The sequence below is a fragment of the Pollicipes pollicipes genome, unplaced genomic scaffold, assembly GCF_011947565.3.
Source record: "Pollicipes pollicipes isolate AB1234 unplaced genomic scaffold, Ppol_2.1 Scaffold_4881;HRSCAF=5763_pilon_pilon_pilon, whole genome shotgun sequence".
Lineage (NCBI taxonomy): Eukaryota > Metazoa > Arthropoda > Thecostraca > Pollicipedomorpha > Pollicipedidae > Pollicipes > Pollicipes pollicipes.
The window spans coordinates 44,069,624-44,088,075 of NW_023596576.1; the positions used below are offsets into that span (position 1 = coordinate 44,069,624).

General features: G+C 51.6%; 2 protein-coding genes across 2 annotated transcripts; one reads left to right on the forward strand and one right to left on the reverse strand.

The window, feature by feature from the left end:
- The first annotated feature begins 5,935 nt into the window (after positions 1-5,935).
- Positions 5,936-11,154, forward strand: LOC119101163 (asporin). Its single transcript, XM_037224440.1, has 2 exons — positions 5,936-6,065; positions 8,862-11,154. Exon 2 carries the CDS (start codon positions 8,875-8,877, stop codon positions 10,252-10,254), a length of 1,380 nt encoding a protein of 459 aa, XP_037080335.1. The 5' UTR covers positions 5,936-6,065; positions 8,862-8,874; the 3' UTR covers positions 10,255-11,154.
- Positions 11,155-12,590: 1,436 nt separating this feature from the next.
- On the reverse strand, positions 12,591-16,937 carry LOC119101387 (protein-lysine methyltransferase METTL21D). The gene is made up of 3 exons (XM_037224722.1): positions 16,646-16,937; positions 15,834-16,011; positions 12,591-14,311 (listed from the first exon to the last, which is right to left on the reverse strand). The coding sequence occupies exons 1-3, from the start codon at positions 16,933-16,935 to the stop codon at positions 14,087-14,089; spliced, it is 693 nt and encodes a 230-aa protein (XP_037080617.1). The 5' UTR covers positions 16,936-16,937; the 3' UTR covers positions 12,591-14,086.
- Positions 16,938-18,452: the final 1,515 nt, after the last annotated feature.

The window sequence follows — 18,452 nt, forward strand, 5'->3', positions numbered from 1 at the left end:
ATATTGATTCTTTTTTGGTTTAGACATTCTCGAGTGACCTGCTGGGCAAGAATGAAGGTTTTAAACAAAGCAACGGGATTTATTACTTTCAATGTCCTTCCTGGCAAGGCAGTTTAGTAAAAAGTTTCAAAACAAGAGTAAATGTATTGTTCTAGCTCTCACAGACTTGTTAGTACGAAGCACATCATTTTTTGACCCCCAGGCCATCCTCCTTTGCACCGTGTGCGGAACCTCCAAGCCCAGTGCTGACGCCTAAATTGCCGATAGTGTTCAATGTCGGTATTTTGTGACGTGAATATTTTGTGATGGTTGTATATTGCGGCGTGTCAACACTCGCCGCAGTAACATTTTGCGTGTCCGGACTACATGGAGCCAGTATTGGTGTATCGATGTTTTGCATCCGATATTTTGCCTGTCAATGTATGAAGGATTGGGATGGTGCTAGAGGGTGCCACAGGACAACTGCTAACACATTAGTGCTAGCGGTTAAACTTCCATGGCATGAGTTCTGCCTAAAATGTTTCTCCACTACATTGCTTATCCTCAAACGTAACCGAAGTTAGCTCACATTCAGCCAGACTCAGCCCAGCCCAAAGTTGGCAGCACAAATGTAGAAAATTCCCTTAAAGGCCACTACCTCCCCTTGGACGCCGAAATAATCTTCGGGCCACCAGTACTTCGTGGCTCTCTGTATTCCAAACAAAACAGTGTACAGAAAGTCTGCCTATCTTGTGTAGGGGAAAAGTTATGCTCGATCGAAAAAGTTTATGGAGCTGCCCATACTATTTTTTTTCAAATGGCCTCATCGAATCGTAGACCAATGCTCATCAGTCCAGCAGAAAAAACAACATTCGGATTGCTCATATCTGAGGGGTCAAAACTGCATAGGAAAATATATAACGGAACTTTTTACTTACTTATAGACAAAGGTATGTCGACCCGCATATCATATGAAAGCCTTTTCCAACACCAAATATATAAATGCTAGCAAAAATCGCCTATTTTGTCTAGGGGAGAATTTTAGGGAACTTGAAACACATGTCTTTGGGGTGGCCCCTACAATTGTAACTTCCAAGCCAGAAGACTCGTAACATCGCAAGTTCGATGCTATGGTTCGTCTTGATTGCTTCAAAACTTGGTGTGCGAGGCCTTCCCAGCTGGTTGGGTCGAAAAATCAATCGATTTTAAGGTGGAACTTTGCGTGCCTTCCGAGTTACATAACGCGTAACAATCCAGCTTGATATTTCGCGATGTCTCCATTGCTTCCCAGTTTGGCGTGCAGCATCAAGATTGGCCTTTCGGGCACTGTGTAATCGGTGCTCGTACGAGATGCAGTCGAATTTAGGACAGAAATGCAGGTCCACGTCAGCGATAACGAAATCCACAGGGGGACGTATCGACTTCTCCCACCTCAGGGCGAAGGATAAATGCGGCCCTTCTCTGAAGTGCTGCCTAAATCTACGCGCGCGCCTAGCCAGAGGTCTGATACAACCGCGCCCGGCCGGGGGGGGGGGGGGAGGCTGACTTCCTCCTGAGATCTTCAGCTTTCAGACGTCGTATGAGAAAAACAAGGATACCGTCGTGAATGTCGCGTCAAATAATGAATAATGCACCACAAATTATTGACGTTCAGATTTCATGCGAGGTCACAAGAGGTCACGAAAGATCAAGACTGGTCGCTCCGGTATATGCAATTAAAAATGTGTTAACACGTCAAGACGGATATTGAGGACATGGACATAAACGCTGAGACTGAGAAGAGTCCATTCCAACCATTTATATTCCCCACAAGGGGCAGGCTAGAACGAGGCACCGTTTGGAATTGGTCTACCAATAGCTTACAAGAACGATACTTTTTCACAATGCGCTTCTCACTAACTTCAATTTGTTAGGTGCAGCTGTCGGACAAAAGCCTTCTAGACACAAAAGGATCATTTTAGGCTGACTTAGAGGTTATGTTAAGTCAGCTCAGGTCAACGTTATACATCATCCAAATGAAATGTTAGCCGGGTCTATATGACCAATATCATGCTTTTCTGTGGTCAGAAATAGTGTGCTGTGCGACTACAAGCACTTAAGACCGCGTAGGTGTTGCCTATACCATGCATAGTTCCTTTGACGCTTGGCAATATATCTGCAACTAAATGAGAACATGCACGTTGGTAAATGAAACCATTGATCAGCTTCACAAACACGATATAGAGGTAGTTATACGGGTCGAAATTGTTCATCTAGCCTCTCCGCTATTGGCAGCATAGGCCATTGATCTAAGATGAATTCACATTATCTTTCATGCCCTCATATGACCAATTTTGACCTCATCATGCATTGGAGCAATATCACAACATGCTTTCAGGTGAGTATTAAAATATACCTACAAAATTGGTTACAGCACTGCGTATTTTGAGCTCAGCATTTGTTTTGCAGAACGTACCCAAAGAGGAAGGCCATGGACTGGGCCAAAGCCACATATTCTGTGGTGATATGGTAGTTGTGCATGTGACTTCGTACTCTTAAGCTTACAAACAAACGCCAAAGCCAGCCAAAAATGGTACAAATTCGAGTTATTTACAAAAATTGTAAAATTGAACTGACTAGACCGCTGACTTTGCCTTTTCTGAAAAATCCGAAAGACAGTAGGTACTTTCATGTTTTAACACTAAGGCAGGTTTGAGCAATATGAGCGGTCAGTTTTTTCAGAGGTTGACATCTTTGGCCCCACCTAGGTCACTGATGTTGGTAGCTCAAAACTTCGAAGTTGCACGAATGATGCCAAATTGATGGGTAAACAGGAACTATACGTTTTGTCCACCTGCGTACGTTCATTTTTGTGCCCAAAACCAGTAGGGGGAGTCCATTTCCTGAATGTGCGAGTTAATTTACTCTGTATTAGGCACCTATTTCCCAGAACCACAAGCAACTCCACATTCCACTCTTACATCTCCAGGCAAAGTATTACCGGCTGTGCAGGTACCTTCTCCTTTGCTCACCATTTAACGGCGTTCGTAATTTCAGATTGTAAGAAAATGTAATAATAAGAGTACGCACTGCGTAATACTTTTCAGTTACTGCCGCGCCATCGACGTCCTGAACTAATGAAATATTGTTAAGTGGTTTGTGCTTACCAACTACTCAATTTTGAGCTATTATGCTACCCACTTGTGCTAGATTCGTCCTTTTTAGTGTGCTAGACTTGCACCAGTGTTTTCTAAGTCTTCCCTTAATTTTATTCGAAATCCCACCTCACAGTCACTGATCTTCGGAATCAGGTTGTCCAAAAGGCCCTGCACATCAAATTTCGAAGCAATGGAGACACCCCGCAGTAACAAATGGACATGCTTCACGTCTTTGTAACTCGGAAATTACGCAAAATCGCACCACGCAACGTACGATTTTTGGATTTAGCGTGTCGAGAAGGCCGTGCACACCAAATTTGGAGGCAATCGTGACACGTAACAATATCCAACAGGTAGCCGGATATTAACCTGTTGTTAGATTGACAGACGTGTAAACTCATATTATAAAGGTTCCCTCAAAGGTATTACCCACCTAAAAATCATCGGACCATGAGGTTTCTTCAGCCTGATTGATGAATAAGGTTCTATGGTTTCATGAGACAATTTTGAATAAGGGCTGTCCCAAGGATATTTTTTTCGGTTGTCTTTAATCTCTCCATGGGCAAGACGGAGTTCTTGTTTGCAATCCTACAGTTGGTTTGACAAATGTCTTTATATGATATCCAACTTGGCATATATTTGCCGGTAGGTGAGTGGAAATCCCGTTGAACATTTTCCTATAGTGTTTTGGCCGCCTAGACATTAATGGTTCATAGGGGTTTCTTCAGCCGCATTGATGGGCACCGGCCTATGGCTCGATGAGGCAACTTTAAACACAATCGTAGGGACCGCCCCAAAGACATATTTTTTATCGTCTATAACTTTCCCCCTAGACGAAACAGATAATTTGTGCTTGTATTCCTGAAGTCGGAGCTTATGAGTCCCCTCAGGGAACAAGGGGGCACGTTTCCGTGCGCCCATCCTCTGGATCCGCCACTGGTCAAAGAAGTTTAATAGATGGGCCTCGACAAGAACATAGGGTCATCCATTTAAACAAGAGTACCCAAGACACAATATGGAGGGCACAGGGATGAACGAGTGTGCCGGAGCAGGTTAACAGACGGAGGCCGCCGACAGAGCACAGGGCCCTCCATTCAAACCTTGAATACTCAGATGCAATGCAGGGACCCGAAACGATCGAATGATCCAAGCAAGTTAACAGGCAGCAGGTCCGATAAGAGCGTGTGGCCCCTCTTTTAAATAGGAGGTAGTCCAAGACCTAATGTAGGGGGCCCACGAATGATCGAGTGTGCTTGAGCAGGTTAACAGATACGGCCCCGACAAGAGCGTAGCGCCCTACATTCATATACCAAAACCCAATGTGCAGGGCCCCGAACAATCCAGTGCGTCTTATCAGGTTAGCAGATAGGGACCCCGACAAGTGCGGAGGGCCCTCCATTCAAATAGGAAATACCCAGGACACAACCTGGAGGGGCTCCGGACGATTAAGTGTGCCCGAGGAGGTTAACAGATGGGCTCCTGACAAGAGCTTAGAGCCCTAAGCAAGTGACAGAGAACTGAAGGACCTTAGGCCAATGTAGAGGGCCGATGGATATATCGTGAGTGTGTCCGTAGGCTAACCGTGACCAGTATCAAGGACACCTGAGCAACCGAGAATACCCCGGTGGTTAAACATAGGCTCTAGCGTATAGAGCCTTTCGGGGAAATGGAAAGAAGCTGTGCAAGTCCCCTGAGTCATGAGCGCGCACCGGCACGCTGGCAGGAAAGGCCCAGCAGCAACATAGGGTTCTCCGTTCTCCTCTCTCTCTCTCTCTCTCTCTCTCTCTCTCTCTCTCTCTCTCTCCTCTCTCTCTCTCCTCTCTCTCTCTCTCTCCTCTCTCTCTCTCTCTCTCTCTCTCTCTCTCTCTCTCTCTCTCTCTCTCCTCTCTCTCTCTCTCTCTCATCTCTCTCTCTCTCTCTCTCTCTCTCTCTCTCTCTCTCTCTCTCTTCTCTGCTCCGCTCTCTCTCTCTCTCCTCCTTTAAACTCTCTCTCTTCGAATCCCCTCTCTCTCGTTCTATTAATTATCCTTGCTCCTTTCTCTGCTAGGATCTAAAACTTGCCTCTTAAAACCTCCGAATCCCCACTCTCAATCAGTGAAGAATAATTTTTGCCTTCTCGTGTGCCCTTTACTTTCGCTTGCGACCGTTCTTGGCCACCTGGAAGCCCGAAGATGTCCAACTTTGCTGCGTTTGTGTAAAAACTGCGTCTGTTCGGCCGACTATGTTCCCCTCTTTCATCCGACAATAGCGCAACCCTTTGAGCGTTTCCAGAAGCGTTAACCGGTAATCAACCCATCATCGAAGTACCACTAAAAAAAGGCGCGTGCGCGTCGAATTTCAGCCCGGCCCAGCGTCAGGCATCAGCTGCGCCAGGCCCGAGCGTTCCCACTGCTCAGAACGCGCGACTCCCCGAGGTCCTCGTCCTGCAAGAAGAAAGCGCACAAAGGGCGTCTAGCGGGCGCGACGGGCGCTGTGGCAGCCCGGCCGTTAGCGGAAACGTTGCATCAGTTGACGTCAGGCGCCTGACGCGGCACCCGCGTTGCCGCTGCACCTCCAGCCCGGACGCCTGAAGCCGCCCCTGAAATCCAGGTGCCGTGGCTCACCTGGCCGCCGCCTTAGCGGGAGGCAGGGATCTAAGTAGCGCGATCACCCCGCTCGGAGCATTTCTAGCAGGTAGAGAGTCCTGAAAGATAGCGCTTGTAGGTACCAGAGTACCTGTCATGTTCGAGCCCACCAAATCACCCTGAGCCCGTACCACTAGTTCACTGCTGGAAAGCCGTCCTGCGCCGACCCCTGTCCCGCAGGGCGGGCGGGCGGCAGATCTCACCGCGGTCAGTCAGTTCTGCTGTGACAGTCCAGGGGTATGGAGGATTACGGGCGGCGTGAACCGTTCGTCGGCATGTGAGCACCGCCACGGTTCCGTCCGACAGCCGTGCCAGCCGACCCAAGGTCAGTGGCGCTACAGCCGGCGGTGGCCGGCGTCGAGCCAGGCGGCCGCCTGATCCGGCCCGGCCGCCCCTCATTCGCTATGCACCCTCGCAGCAGAGGGCGAGTGCGGCCTCGGCCCCGGCGTCCGTCGCGCTCCCGGCCGGATAAGGTGGGCCGCTTCGTCGCCAGGCTGCAGCCGTGCGGCGTCGCTCTGCGCGTCCCCTCAGAGGCAGGTGACGCCATCTAACCTCGACAGCTGGCTGCGTCGTACGGCTGCGCACACACAGGGGCCGGACACTGGTCCGACCTGTCATCTCTGCCCCACCGCAGGGGTGGGGCAGCGACCGGTGGTCGTGCCCGTTTGTGTTCAACTTTCAGTAGGGTTCAGATTGTTCTATTCGCCCGCACCAGTTCTTTAACGCATGAAACGTACATCGTTCCTCAGTCTCGGGACAAGTGAGTGTGTTTGTGGTCCTCGTATGGCCGCCCCCTCTCACTTGCTATCTGATGGCGGTGTGTGGGTGGCCCTTACCCAATCGCGCCTGGCACCCTCGGCGGAGACGGGGGAGGGGAGGTGGGCAGGGGCCCGGTGATCGCACTCGCCTGCCCTGACCACCTGGGTCCCACACGTCACACACAGTTTGGTGCCGTGGTGCCGAGAAGTGTGTCACTCGTCCTGATCTGCGCCCGTCCCCAGCCGCGCTGGTGACCACCCACGCGCGTGCTGGCTTAGTTCCGCTCCTGCTCGCACTAGTCCCGATCCGCGCTCGCCCCGTCCCCCGCTTGCCCAGCCCGTCCGCGCACGTCCCGACGGGAGCGGCGCGGACGGGCTGGGCGGACGTGCGCGGACGGGCTGCCGCACGTCTGGGCCGCTGATCGCTTGAGCCAAGGGCGTGAAGGGCTAAGAATTGGATTGGGGCGAGGGTTGGGGTTGAGCTGCGGTCACCGCCAGCCGCGTGACCCGGGAGGAGGACTGATGACTCACTAGACAAGTGTAGTGACGTTGGTGTGGGGATGTTATAAGGTAGGCGTCGCCGACTGGTCGGTCGGGCTGCGGACCAGACCTCGGACCGTCGGGCGTCGCCGGGCCTCCGGGCTTGGCCTGCACCATCTTGTCAACGGGGCGGAGGGGATTGGGTGGGATGCAACAGGCACGATTTGGACCCGTGAGGAGCAAAAATCTGCAAGGGCCTCGCCGCCGAGGGGAAGGAGTTGCACCGGTGACATCATCGGTTACTCCCATGTTGATTTTATTCATGTCCTTATTTGAACACTGACATCATGCAAAGGTCAGGACGTCAACTGAAAATGCACCCACGAGTCCGTCAGCGTTTGCTTTCGGACCTAGGGTTTAATTTGAAAAGAGCGTGTTCTCCACTCACAAAATAGTATCGTAAAAAGAAGAAAGTTATTCTGCTATATCAAGCTTACATGAATGAGCACGGCACACCATCTGCACCTCATCATCAGCACCACAAGGGGATGACAGCGCCGGACCCAGAGCCCAGGGGGACCGGTCCGGTCCCTTTTGTCAGGAAGGTCCATCAGTCCAGCTCATTCCGACAGCCGGAGGGTGGGACCGTTCCGGTCCGCTGTGTCAGGCGGAGGGTCAGACCGGTCCGGTCCGGTGCGGCGTGTCAGGCAGAGGGTCGATCAGCCCAGCTCCGCCCGTCAGCCGGAGGGTCGGACCTGTCCGGTCGGGTCCGGCGCGTCTGCCGGCCGAGACTGACTGCGCGATAACGGGCCGTCTGCACGGCCGGGGCCGACCTCGGCTGGAGACGGTCGGGCGGGTCTGCAGTCAGCCGCGCTGCACCGCCCAAATTGGTCCTGCAGGTGAGCACGGCTGGAGGCGGCCGCTGGCGTCCGGCCGCGTGGAAATCGAAGCGTGACGCCAGAGAGGCCAGATTTCGAGGGATACAGTAAGAGAGGGTGTCACGCGGGGCGCTTTCGCGACGCCATGTTGGCTGGAGACTTGCATCATCCGAACGTGCGTGGAGCAGACGGCACTGCCAGCCACAGTGCACGGGAGGTAAAAGACCGTGCTCAGGAATAAGTCACGTCTGCTTCTCCATCCCGCCCCTCAACCGCAACAGGCGCGTACAAATGGAAGCGTGGGCGTACCGAGAGCCCGTCATGTGTTCGGAGGCTGGCGGCGGTCGTTGGGCGCAGCCCCCTCTCGGTCCCGGGTGCCGTCCCGACGCCGCGTGACCTGCGCGCCGACCCTGCAGGTGGTCCACTCTCAGGCGTATCGTCCCCTCCCCCCGCCCTCGCGCCACACCCGTCAGTGGCGGACAATGGGGGCCTGGCGCCACGCGGCGTCCGTCGCGCGACGGCTTGTGTCGCTTGTCCTACCCCGACCTTTCCAGCAGGCGCAGCAGGGCTTCTCAGTGCGCGGGCTTCCTCTGCCCTTCTTACCAAAGCCTGCGCATTGCGCCTCTTGTCCGGCTCCCAGCGCGCGGGCCTAGACGCCGGTCGCTTTCCATGGGGTTCATTGCAAAGTTTTCCCAGACATCGATGTAGGGACTTGGCTCAGACGGGGCATGACGCACGCAGCCCAGTGAGGTCCAGAGGCGTGGTCCGCAAGCACACGCAGCGTACGAGCCCTTGCGCCAATCCCCACGTGTGCCATAAATCAGTGTCCTCGCGGAGCGTAAGCCACTAACATTTCTGCCTGGCGTACGTAGGCTTTTGCAGTGTAAAATCGACGTCGTGAGCGTCCGGTCCTGCTCCTGACAGAGCCATTGGGGTCCATATCTATGTCCTCGTCGCGTATGATCTGGTTGAGGTGGCTAAGCTCCGCCCGACTCTGTTCCGCAGGCGAGAGGAGATCATGGGACCGAGTCGGTCGCTGCTGCTGCTGCTGCTGCTGCTGGCTGTTCTCAGACCGGGGCTGAGCAGTCAACTGAAGGACGGCCAGGACAACCTGCTGCGAAGCTACGCCAAGGACCTGGACAGCTTCAGCACAAGCACGCCGAGCACCACCACCGCCTCCGATGAAGATGACGATGACGATGACGATGACGATGATGACTACGACTACTATGACGAGGATGACTATGATGACGAGTTCGACGACGTCATCTATACCAAGGATGCCAGCGGATGTCCGACGCCTTTCCTAGGACGCTGCCGTTGCGGCATGATGATGTACCAGAACGAGGAAAGGTACGTGGTGAACTGCACCAACACGGGATTCACCAACGCCACCATGCTGCGTGCCCTTCCCGACGAGACTGAGGTCCTCATCTTCACCGGCAACTTCCTCGAGGTTCTGCCCACCAACATCTTCGGCACGGTCGCCGACTTCGAAGACCTGGAAACTATAGACATGAGCAATAACGGCATCAAGGAGATCAAGGGCAAGACGTACCACCGCGTGTCCAACGTGAAGACGTTGATCCTGAATCACAATAGTTTGTACATCGTCGATTCTAAACATCACCCGCGCGTCTTCAGCAATTTCATGAATCTGGAAAACCTGCATTTGACAAATGCCTTCACAGAGGAGGTCGATTCAAACTGGTACATGGTCAGCTTAGAAATAATTTTCCAAGGCAGTATGCTCACCAAGCTGAAGAAGCTGCACCTGGAGCAGAACGAGATCTGGAACCTGCGCGATCCACGCACCTTCTGCCACCTACCGTCGCTGGAGCACCTGTACCTGGGCAGCAACCGCTTCACCGGCGTTGACATGGACCTGCAGTGCCTGAACAAAATCAGCTTCCTGGACCTCGAGTATAACTCGATCCGGCGGCTGGACGGCAACGCCACGGCCCGGCTCGACCAGCTGGCCGCCAAGAACCCCAACTTCGCCGTCAAGCTGGCGATGAACCCGTTCTACTGCGACTGCGACATCAAGGACTTCTTCGAGTGGATGCAAACGACGCGCGTGCGCCTGGTGGGCAGCGAAATGTACCGCTGCTTCGAGGGTCGGCCGGCTTCCAACGAGAACCTGCCGGTCATGAAGCTGAAGCACGTGGAGTGCACGCCGGCGCCGGCGGCGCGCACCTCGGCCGCGTCGGCGGTGCTCGGCGTGCTGGTGTTCGTCATGTGCGTGCTGCTGGCCGTGGTGCTGTACATGCACCGGCACCAGCTGGTGCGGCGCGCCAAGACGCTCCAACCCCAGCTCCGCACCGCCATCGGGAACGTGAAGCGCTCGCGCCAGTACACCAACATCGAGCACGAGGAGGCTCCCGAGGTCGAGGTCTGAGGTGCGATGTCGCGGGGCTGAGATGTGAGCGCGAAGCGCCGGCCCCGGGGTGAGTGGTACGCAGACTGTCAGGCTGACGTGGGCGACGCCGCGGCTGCGACCCCTGGCGCATATGGCCAAGTTGTGACAGCACGCCTGCCGCTGGGCTGGAGAGGGGGAGGAGCTCCACGGACGTCGCCGCAGGCGCACGGGAGCGCCGCGCTGCTATCACCTGGTGTGGACGGCGGGGCTCGTCTCACTTGGCCGGAGTCTGCGTCGCGCTTTCCCCGGTGTGTGAAGTGAACGGTGCCGCCACTCGCAGCGCGGCGAGGCCGGGACAGAAAAGACTAGGCATGGCCTAGGGTCGGAGACGTGACACGGTCCGTCTGATACGAGAAGAAGGCTTCGTCACCGGCGCCGATGTTCTGCTTCCGCGCAAAACACGGAGGGACGCGTTCTTCCCCTGCGTTAATGAGCTTTGCGAGTGATGGACGTACATTCCATTAGGGTGCTGTCTTGCGAGTGATGAGTTGAGGCGCGGGATGAGGCTGAAGTAATGTTACATTTTCGCCTGATTATAGGTCTTCTACGATCAAAGGAATCGCGCAATATCGTCTGCTAATTTCGTATATCCTGTGTGGCACATAGGACGGGGGAAATGCCAGAACAGTGGTGCTAAGTAGACGAGGACATATTGCATTCAGGAAGCGTAGTAATAGCGTGTTAGCAGCTCTGTGAACCGCGCAAGTCACGTTAGTACTAACAGTATTTATCAACTGGCCCACGTCACCATAACATTAGCATTTCTTCGCGCGAGACGTGAATCCTCATGCTTACTCTGCGCGCCAGCTACACCAGCAACTGTGTGATGTCGGCAGCTAATCTTGAACAGAACCAGAATACATTATATTTTTAACAATAGCGGAACGATTAGTGAGATAACGTGTCGGGCCGGGTGCGCAGCATTGTTCCACAAGAGCAGTAAGGTAAAGACAACCAAAACTTAGCAGCCACAGACGTCTTCGGTCAACCTTGCCCGACAAACCGAAAAGTTAACATTCTGAACGCCGTCCAATATTAAACATCCCGAACGTAAGAGACGCACCCGGATAAACGCATGCGCCGCGATGTGCGCGAGCTGACACAACATCCTCTCGGCAGCATAATACACGCCACGTGATACACGACTAACGCATGTCCAATACGGAGCTATCCGGACTGGTGCAACAATGACGTGCAATTCTGTCCACATAGACACTCACTGCAATACGCACCCATTGTCACAGCTCCTTTCATCACTAATTTACGGCTCAGCTAGATTCCATAGGCATATACAATCACCGATCGCTCTGCTACGTGCACACCTAAACTAAATGGATATACTTAAACGTAGAGACCACCAATCACAAAAATAATCGTCCTCATAAAATCAAAGACGTAGTAGACCGCCTACTACGACTGACAGCCAAGGACCGGCTAGTAAATCCCAATACCGAGACCGCACAGCAAAACCAACACATAGGAGCTGCCTAGAAAGATAGACACTCGTCTACCTCGCCGCCTGGGATAAGGACAGTATACCAGGGTTCTTACACGCCAGACGTTCTTACACGCCCACGCGCGTGCCGCTCACCAGCCCAGCCCACACGCACATGTGAATGAATGCAACGGCAGCGGCTACCGCGACCATTGCTCCATTACGGAGGATGAAGCTGGCATGTTCAAAGGATGAGATGGGTCATTCAAATACTGAAACCGGCATGCTCAAAGGATGAGAATGGCTTAGCTCCAATGGTCAGACCAAGGCTATCTAACGGGTCAGATCGACAGGTTCGAACGGGCGAAGTTGGCACTAATTATTGAATACCCCGTCCGGCCAGCACAGGTCTGGCTAGGTGCGGGCTGACATGTTGCCATGGCGACGGATCTTTCGGACAAAACCGGCGGCCAGCTGCTCTTTATCAAACCTAATTATCGATCTTCGAGGGAGCCTTTTTACATGGCATGCCGCGATTATCGTAATGAGTCATTACTGTAATGGGCATTGTCAATTCAAGACCCGAATCTCGGCGGAACCGGCGCAGGCCCAGCTTCGAAGAACGGTTTCGCCTTCCTGGCGGCGATCAGCGACCAATGGACAATTGGCGACACTTAGCTAGTTGTATGTCGGTTGCAGGTAAGAGTCTGGAGCGGTGGTGCGGCGGCGGTTGGTGCCGGAGAAAGTTCGTCATTGTCCGTAACCCGTACCAGATGCGAGGGTGTTAAAACAACGCGCAGCGCACACCTCAAATATGCTGTTGTACACGTACATCACTCCTACTTGCACACATCCGTCTACACATGTATTTGGACGATACAGCCCGGTACAACGTGAGCGCAGATAAGTGGTCACTGTGATGGTTGATGATGATTTGTAGCATGAAACAACAAATTCATTGTTTTGTTGCAGACTCATCAGCACATTCGCTGGTCACTCATTGTGCACTGACAGCCGATACACGTTTTGCAGATTCAAATTAGCTTAAGGGTGAACCCACAAAGCTTCCCGTAACCAACCGAATTTTAGGAGTTGACTTCGCAAGTCATCGGTGAGCAAACTAAAAATCAATGCGGGCAGTAAGGTATATTCCCAGCGTTATAGTTCAATGTACAAAAATACCACACTCACGCGCAAACTTACACCGCTGTAAATCAAACACCCCATTTGAACTTTAATGGCGCAGGGTTGACTCTACAGTAGCACAATGCCGATCGGAGTCTAGGTCCGAACCAAACCAACGCACCGCAAGAGTCGAAATCGATCCCACTGATGCAGAATCAAGAACAACTCGTTTTGAGGAATACACGGCTGCAGTGCCAGTCGCTTAAAACAATCAAAAATACGTCAGAAATTTGCGCATTCACTTGAAACGCACACCAATTGTCAGCAATTCCTGGTTTTAAGCGGCCTGTGTGGACTAAACACTTGTATTCGCGTAAGTTATTTCTGTGAAACTGCTAGAGCTTTATGAATGGAATTGAGCCGCCGAAACATCGTTGTTCGGATAGACATGAAGGGCGTTAGCGGCACTTTCTTTTTATGTGTCACGACTTTTTCACGCCACAAATTTTTTAATCGATATTTCACCGTTCGCTCTTGTCTGAAGCCTCAAACTGCAAAGAAATACAATAAATAATAAGCAAAGTTCACCACGCGTCGGCAGACATATAGCGAATTGCAGTTTCACTACACAGACACAGCGGCACAGCATATTTCGGCACACATATAGACAAGATGTTCAGTCTCAGAGGATCTACTTTCGATAAATTGCAGCCTTTTTGTGTATTCTACATCAATTCTTTTAAGTTTTGGGCTCAGCACCAATCCAATGTGAGACAAGAATCAGCTGGTGGAACTTCATTACAGCGGTGTGTTGGCACATGACGTTACGGCTGAAGACAAAGTGCTGACGATTGACGCAAACGGTTAAAGAAGTGTTTCTTCAAAGCAAATAATGCGCTCGTATTGGTTGGGGAAGGGAAGAGGCTTTATGTACCTGTTTTTCCGACATGTTGAGCGAAAACGAATTCTGACAAGTTTTTGCTATACCCAATCTCTTGAACAAATGATTCAAGTTTTTGGAGACATTTCAAGCGGCCAGCTCCATGAACAAAATTTGTTTTGCGCAGGCTGCCACATTCAGGCTCATGATCAGCACCCTCTTGCACGACGTTGATATGTGCGGCAGAACATATCAAACACGTTTCAAGACGTACATACGCGCGTCACCAGTAGTTTCTTCTCATGCTCTGGAGTCACCCGGCCTATCACAGTTAGTCACAAATCATCATCACGTACGATGCGACGCGACCTTCAAGTCATTTTCCTAGCCACTAAGACGTGGATGTCTTGAGCCCTATATTCGGGATGCAGTTGATCCGTCGGCACCTCTTCCACTTCGAATTCTTTCCGTAGAGATTCTGAAAACGTCTTCTGCAACGCCTGCTTCATCTCCGAATCCCTGTCTTCATAGCTGACCAGTACAATAGTACTGGGGCCAGCCAGGGCCGATATTGTGTCCAAAAGTGGCAGGAGCGACTGCAAAGACCGTCATACAAAATATCAAAGTATCTTATCGCTGTCCACATTTTATTCCGCGCATCATATCCGCTGTACTATGTATGTCACGCGTGATTATGTTCTTAAAAAAGGTCGCGTTCGGGTACCCAACGGTACACATTTGACAGCTTGCATCACCCTGATGGCGACGATGCAAGCCGTCAAACCACGAAACAAACTGCGAACAGTACACGCCAAGCCATTTCATGTCACATCCTGTTACGCATGCGCAGGGGTGGGAAGGCGCACTGGCCGGGTGGTTAGCTTTTTCGGCCCCCGCGTGGGGTATCCGGGTTCGAAACCTGGTTTTGCCACGGCCCCTGAGCTTTAATATAGCGACTGTAGCCGCCGGCAGTCCATGGAAAGGCGCAACATGCGTCGGGTTCTCAAAAAAGAAGAAAAGAAAGAACGGGGGCCGAAATACTAGCCGGCCTCTCAATGAGCGATACAATGTAATTCTCATGCAAGCAATCGCTCCAAACGATCTGCCATCCATGGGTTATAAGGTTTGAACGACGCATTAAGCACGTACAGCCATTAAGCGTCCATATAGCTGAGGCCTGTTATAGCGGGAGAAAAAAACCCTTCGCCCGAGGCCAGGCTCGAACACCTAGAACACCCGCGTGCGGTGAGGAGGCAAACGTTCTCCCAATTCCGTTACACAAAACGAAGCTAGTCGTGCAGTAAAACTTCAGTTTTCAGTCAATGTTGGTGAATCAACGCTTGTGCTCAACTTTGGGTGGCGTTGGAATGCATTTCAGAATCAACATAATTTCCTTTGACTTCTGGCAAGCCTCATTTCATTGACTGATCAAATTCGAGTATGCTGCCGGTGAGATTTAAGCGCATGGCAAAACGAAATGCAAGTCTTCGGGCTAGATAGAAGTGTGGACGCTTTCAGGATCTTGATCATAGGTGTTTGAAGAAGAAACTTTGCACTATTAGTGATCGATGACCGCAGACCCAGGTTCGAATCCTGGTCGCGTCATGACCTATGAGCACTGACATGGCCCATGCAGTTGATGCGCCCTAAAAAGGGTGTGTGGGTGTGTGTGCACACATTCTCTATAAAAAGGAGAACAGGTGAGAAGAAGTGTGCCAGAGAATTACATTGTCTTAATATACAAAAACTTTGAAAGATTGGATCAATTGTGACTAGTTCCCATTGCTTCCCTGCATTGCTACAGGGCAAGTGCTCAAATGTGGCAGAGTTCAGGGTGGAGTTGTTTTTGTGTCCTGCCCCCCCCCCCTCCCATTCTTCCCTGTCCTTTGACCCACATAATACAATCCAGCCTCAGCTTTCATTACTGCAAATGGTCTTACATCAGGGACAGTGACTGTGGGTTGGGGGAGATGCAGCCAATACCCCATGGCTTGTGATTGGCCAGAATGAACAGGATGTGATACACGCCTCTCCCGGTCAAAGTGCCACCACACAAGGTTCCAAGGCAGGGTGTATGACCATACCAGTATCCATGGAAACATGAGGACATGACCTTACCTCAGGATAATAAACACAATCAGCTACAAGAAGCAGATCAGCTTCAGGGAGGCTGATATTTTTGTGCTCTCCCCATCTCAAAACAGTGGCAGTGGCTTTCTCTTGCAGGTTGTTTTGCTCTATGTTCTTTTGAATGAGAGGCATCAGATCTTCTAGGTCTGTTATATATGTGTTGCATCTGGACAACATAATAAAATGGTTAGACATGTGTTATCTTACAAACAACTGACCATTTACACATTCCATAGACATACTCCATTGTTCTCATTGATCAACCTCCACCTTTTTGTGTTCAGTTTTATCCTTATTTTTCCTGGCATGCGCATGCATAGGCAGAAAATCTGGCCAAACTTGAGATATGTGTTTGTGCTGTGCAAAGCTGTGTGCTCTGCATTCCACACAGAAAGTCTCTTGAATTGAAGAATAAAATAAATGTCATATTGCTTGATAACTGTATGAAAACAGTCTGGGTGAAGCAGCCTTGAATCTGATGTTAGAATCAGACACCAGTTTTTTAACACAGCATTGCAGTTTTCCAATATTCAACCATATGGGGATGACAGGGATGTCAATATCTTTCATGTTATCAATTTTTGGGCTGCCGTCAGGGATTGGAGTCAAGCGAGAAATGAGAAGCCAATGACCTGTGCATGCAGTGCGAAAACCACCAAGGGGCCAGAATTATAGTATCTCTAATTTTCATTTACGTGCTGCATACCCACCTGAACTAATTTTAGACTGTCATACCTTTTAACATGGTGCACACAAGCATATAATCATGGCATACAGGGATATAATATTAATCATATTACCCTAGAGACGCTGCCAGGAGCCCAACAACTCCTGTTCCTCCCCCTAACTCTACAGCCGTCGCAGTGTTGATCCGCTGGATCAGCAATAACGCTGAATCAAGTACACCGTGGCGGCGCTCAGGCTCGGTTTTGACGGGTTGCTGTGCATGAGCAAAATCAATGAACTTGCTCAAAACGAGTGCAGCGTCCCAGACAACGCATCCAACATCTCCAATGTACGACTGATGAATTGTTAACTCATTTTTAGAGCTATCAACATCGAGAGATCTGGTAAACGTATCGGAGGCCATGGGCGCCGCCATGGTAACACAAGGAGTATTTAAATGCGCATGAAATAAATGGTTTAAGATTAGAGCGATGCATCCAAAGATATACCTGCTCCAAACTTAAGAAATACCTTTTTGCGAGAGCCTTAACAAATTCCGATAGACTGTACATTCATATTGATAAGCAACATGAACCCTCATACCATGCTTGGAAACTTTTGTATGGGTCCAAAAACAACGAAATTGCACCAAATTCCGTACCCTGCGGTTGGGAACAAATGTGGACATCAAGGATCACTCCGTCGAGATCCGTAAAATGCATAGATATCTGCAGCGACGAAGGCAGGGACTACAGGGGGACGTGCCCTCCTCCCCTTAGAGCCCGAGGAGCTCGAAGCTCGAGGGGTCAATCGTGACAAACGATCAAGGGCTCAGTTTGAGAACCCGGAGGGACAGAAGGGCTGGACGGAGGTAGTATTTAAGTGTAGGGTCGGGCCCTCAGATGCCTATCAGAGGGCAATTGCGCTGATGGGGGTCCCCGAGTCGATGAGGGTCTGTTTGTCGGTCAGGCACCACCAATACCAAACAGCCACATCGATGTCGGACTGGACCTTATAGGGCCCATTTCCCAAGCCGGAACAGGGCTGGCGCGCTCGATTTGCATTGTTCGAGGCCCCTGAGTGAATGAGGAGCCCCATGTATCGGTCAGGTGCCCAGGGTACCTGCTACCAAACGGGGGTTTTGCATTGGCAAGGGGCCTCGGCTCGGTCAGAAGTGTTCGAGAGTGTCCGACGACGGGTCCGAAGGGCAGACGGTGAAGGGATCGATTTGGGGACCGCAGGGAAAGACTCTAAAATGTCAGTCAGAGAGCCCTTCACGCATATCAGAGGCCCTCTGGGTCGATGAGCGCCTCTGTGTAGGTCAGGCACCATCAGAACCGAACATAAGTCTGCATGTCGGTCTGAGCCCTGGGGCTCATTCCTCAAGCATGGATATTTTTAATGAGACACCATTGAGTCGATGAGGGCCTCCTTGTTGGTCAGGCGCCACCATTACTGAACAGCCGGCTCTTTGTCGGTACAGGCCTAACGACTCATTCCCTGAGTAGCAGCCGGGTCCCGCAGTTTACATTGGCCATGCCTCTGAGTCAATCAGGCACCATTATGCGGGTCACGCTGCCTAGAGTACCTAACAGAGGGCGCTGTGCTGGCAATTGGTCCCGAGCCGGCTAAGGGCAGTGTTCTAAGAGATCCGACGAGAAGTCCAAAGGGCCCATCGGGAACGAAGATTGGAGCCCCAAGACGGCCCATGACGGTGTTTGAGAGGGCCCAAAAGATTGCTCAGAGGCTGTGTTAACACGCGCCCGAGGGTCCGGCTAAATACCCTTCTCTCGGGTGGGGGTCAATTTGACATCCCTGAGATCCCGGGAACTAAGAAAGCTAGAGACACGAAATTTACAGGGTGCCTTGAACGGTACGTGAACTCACTTAAGTCAAAGTTTGAGGGTCCTAGGTCATGACCTTCGTGTCAAATAAGGTCAA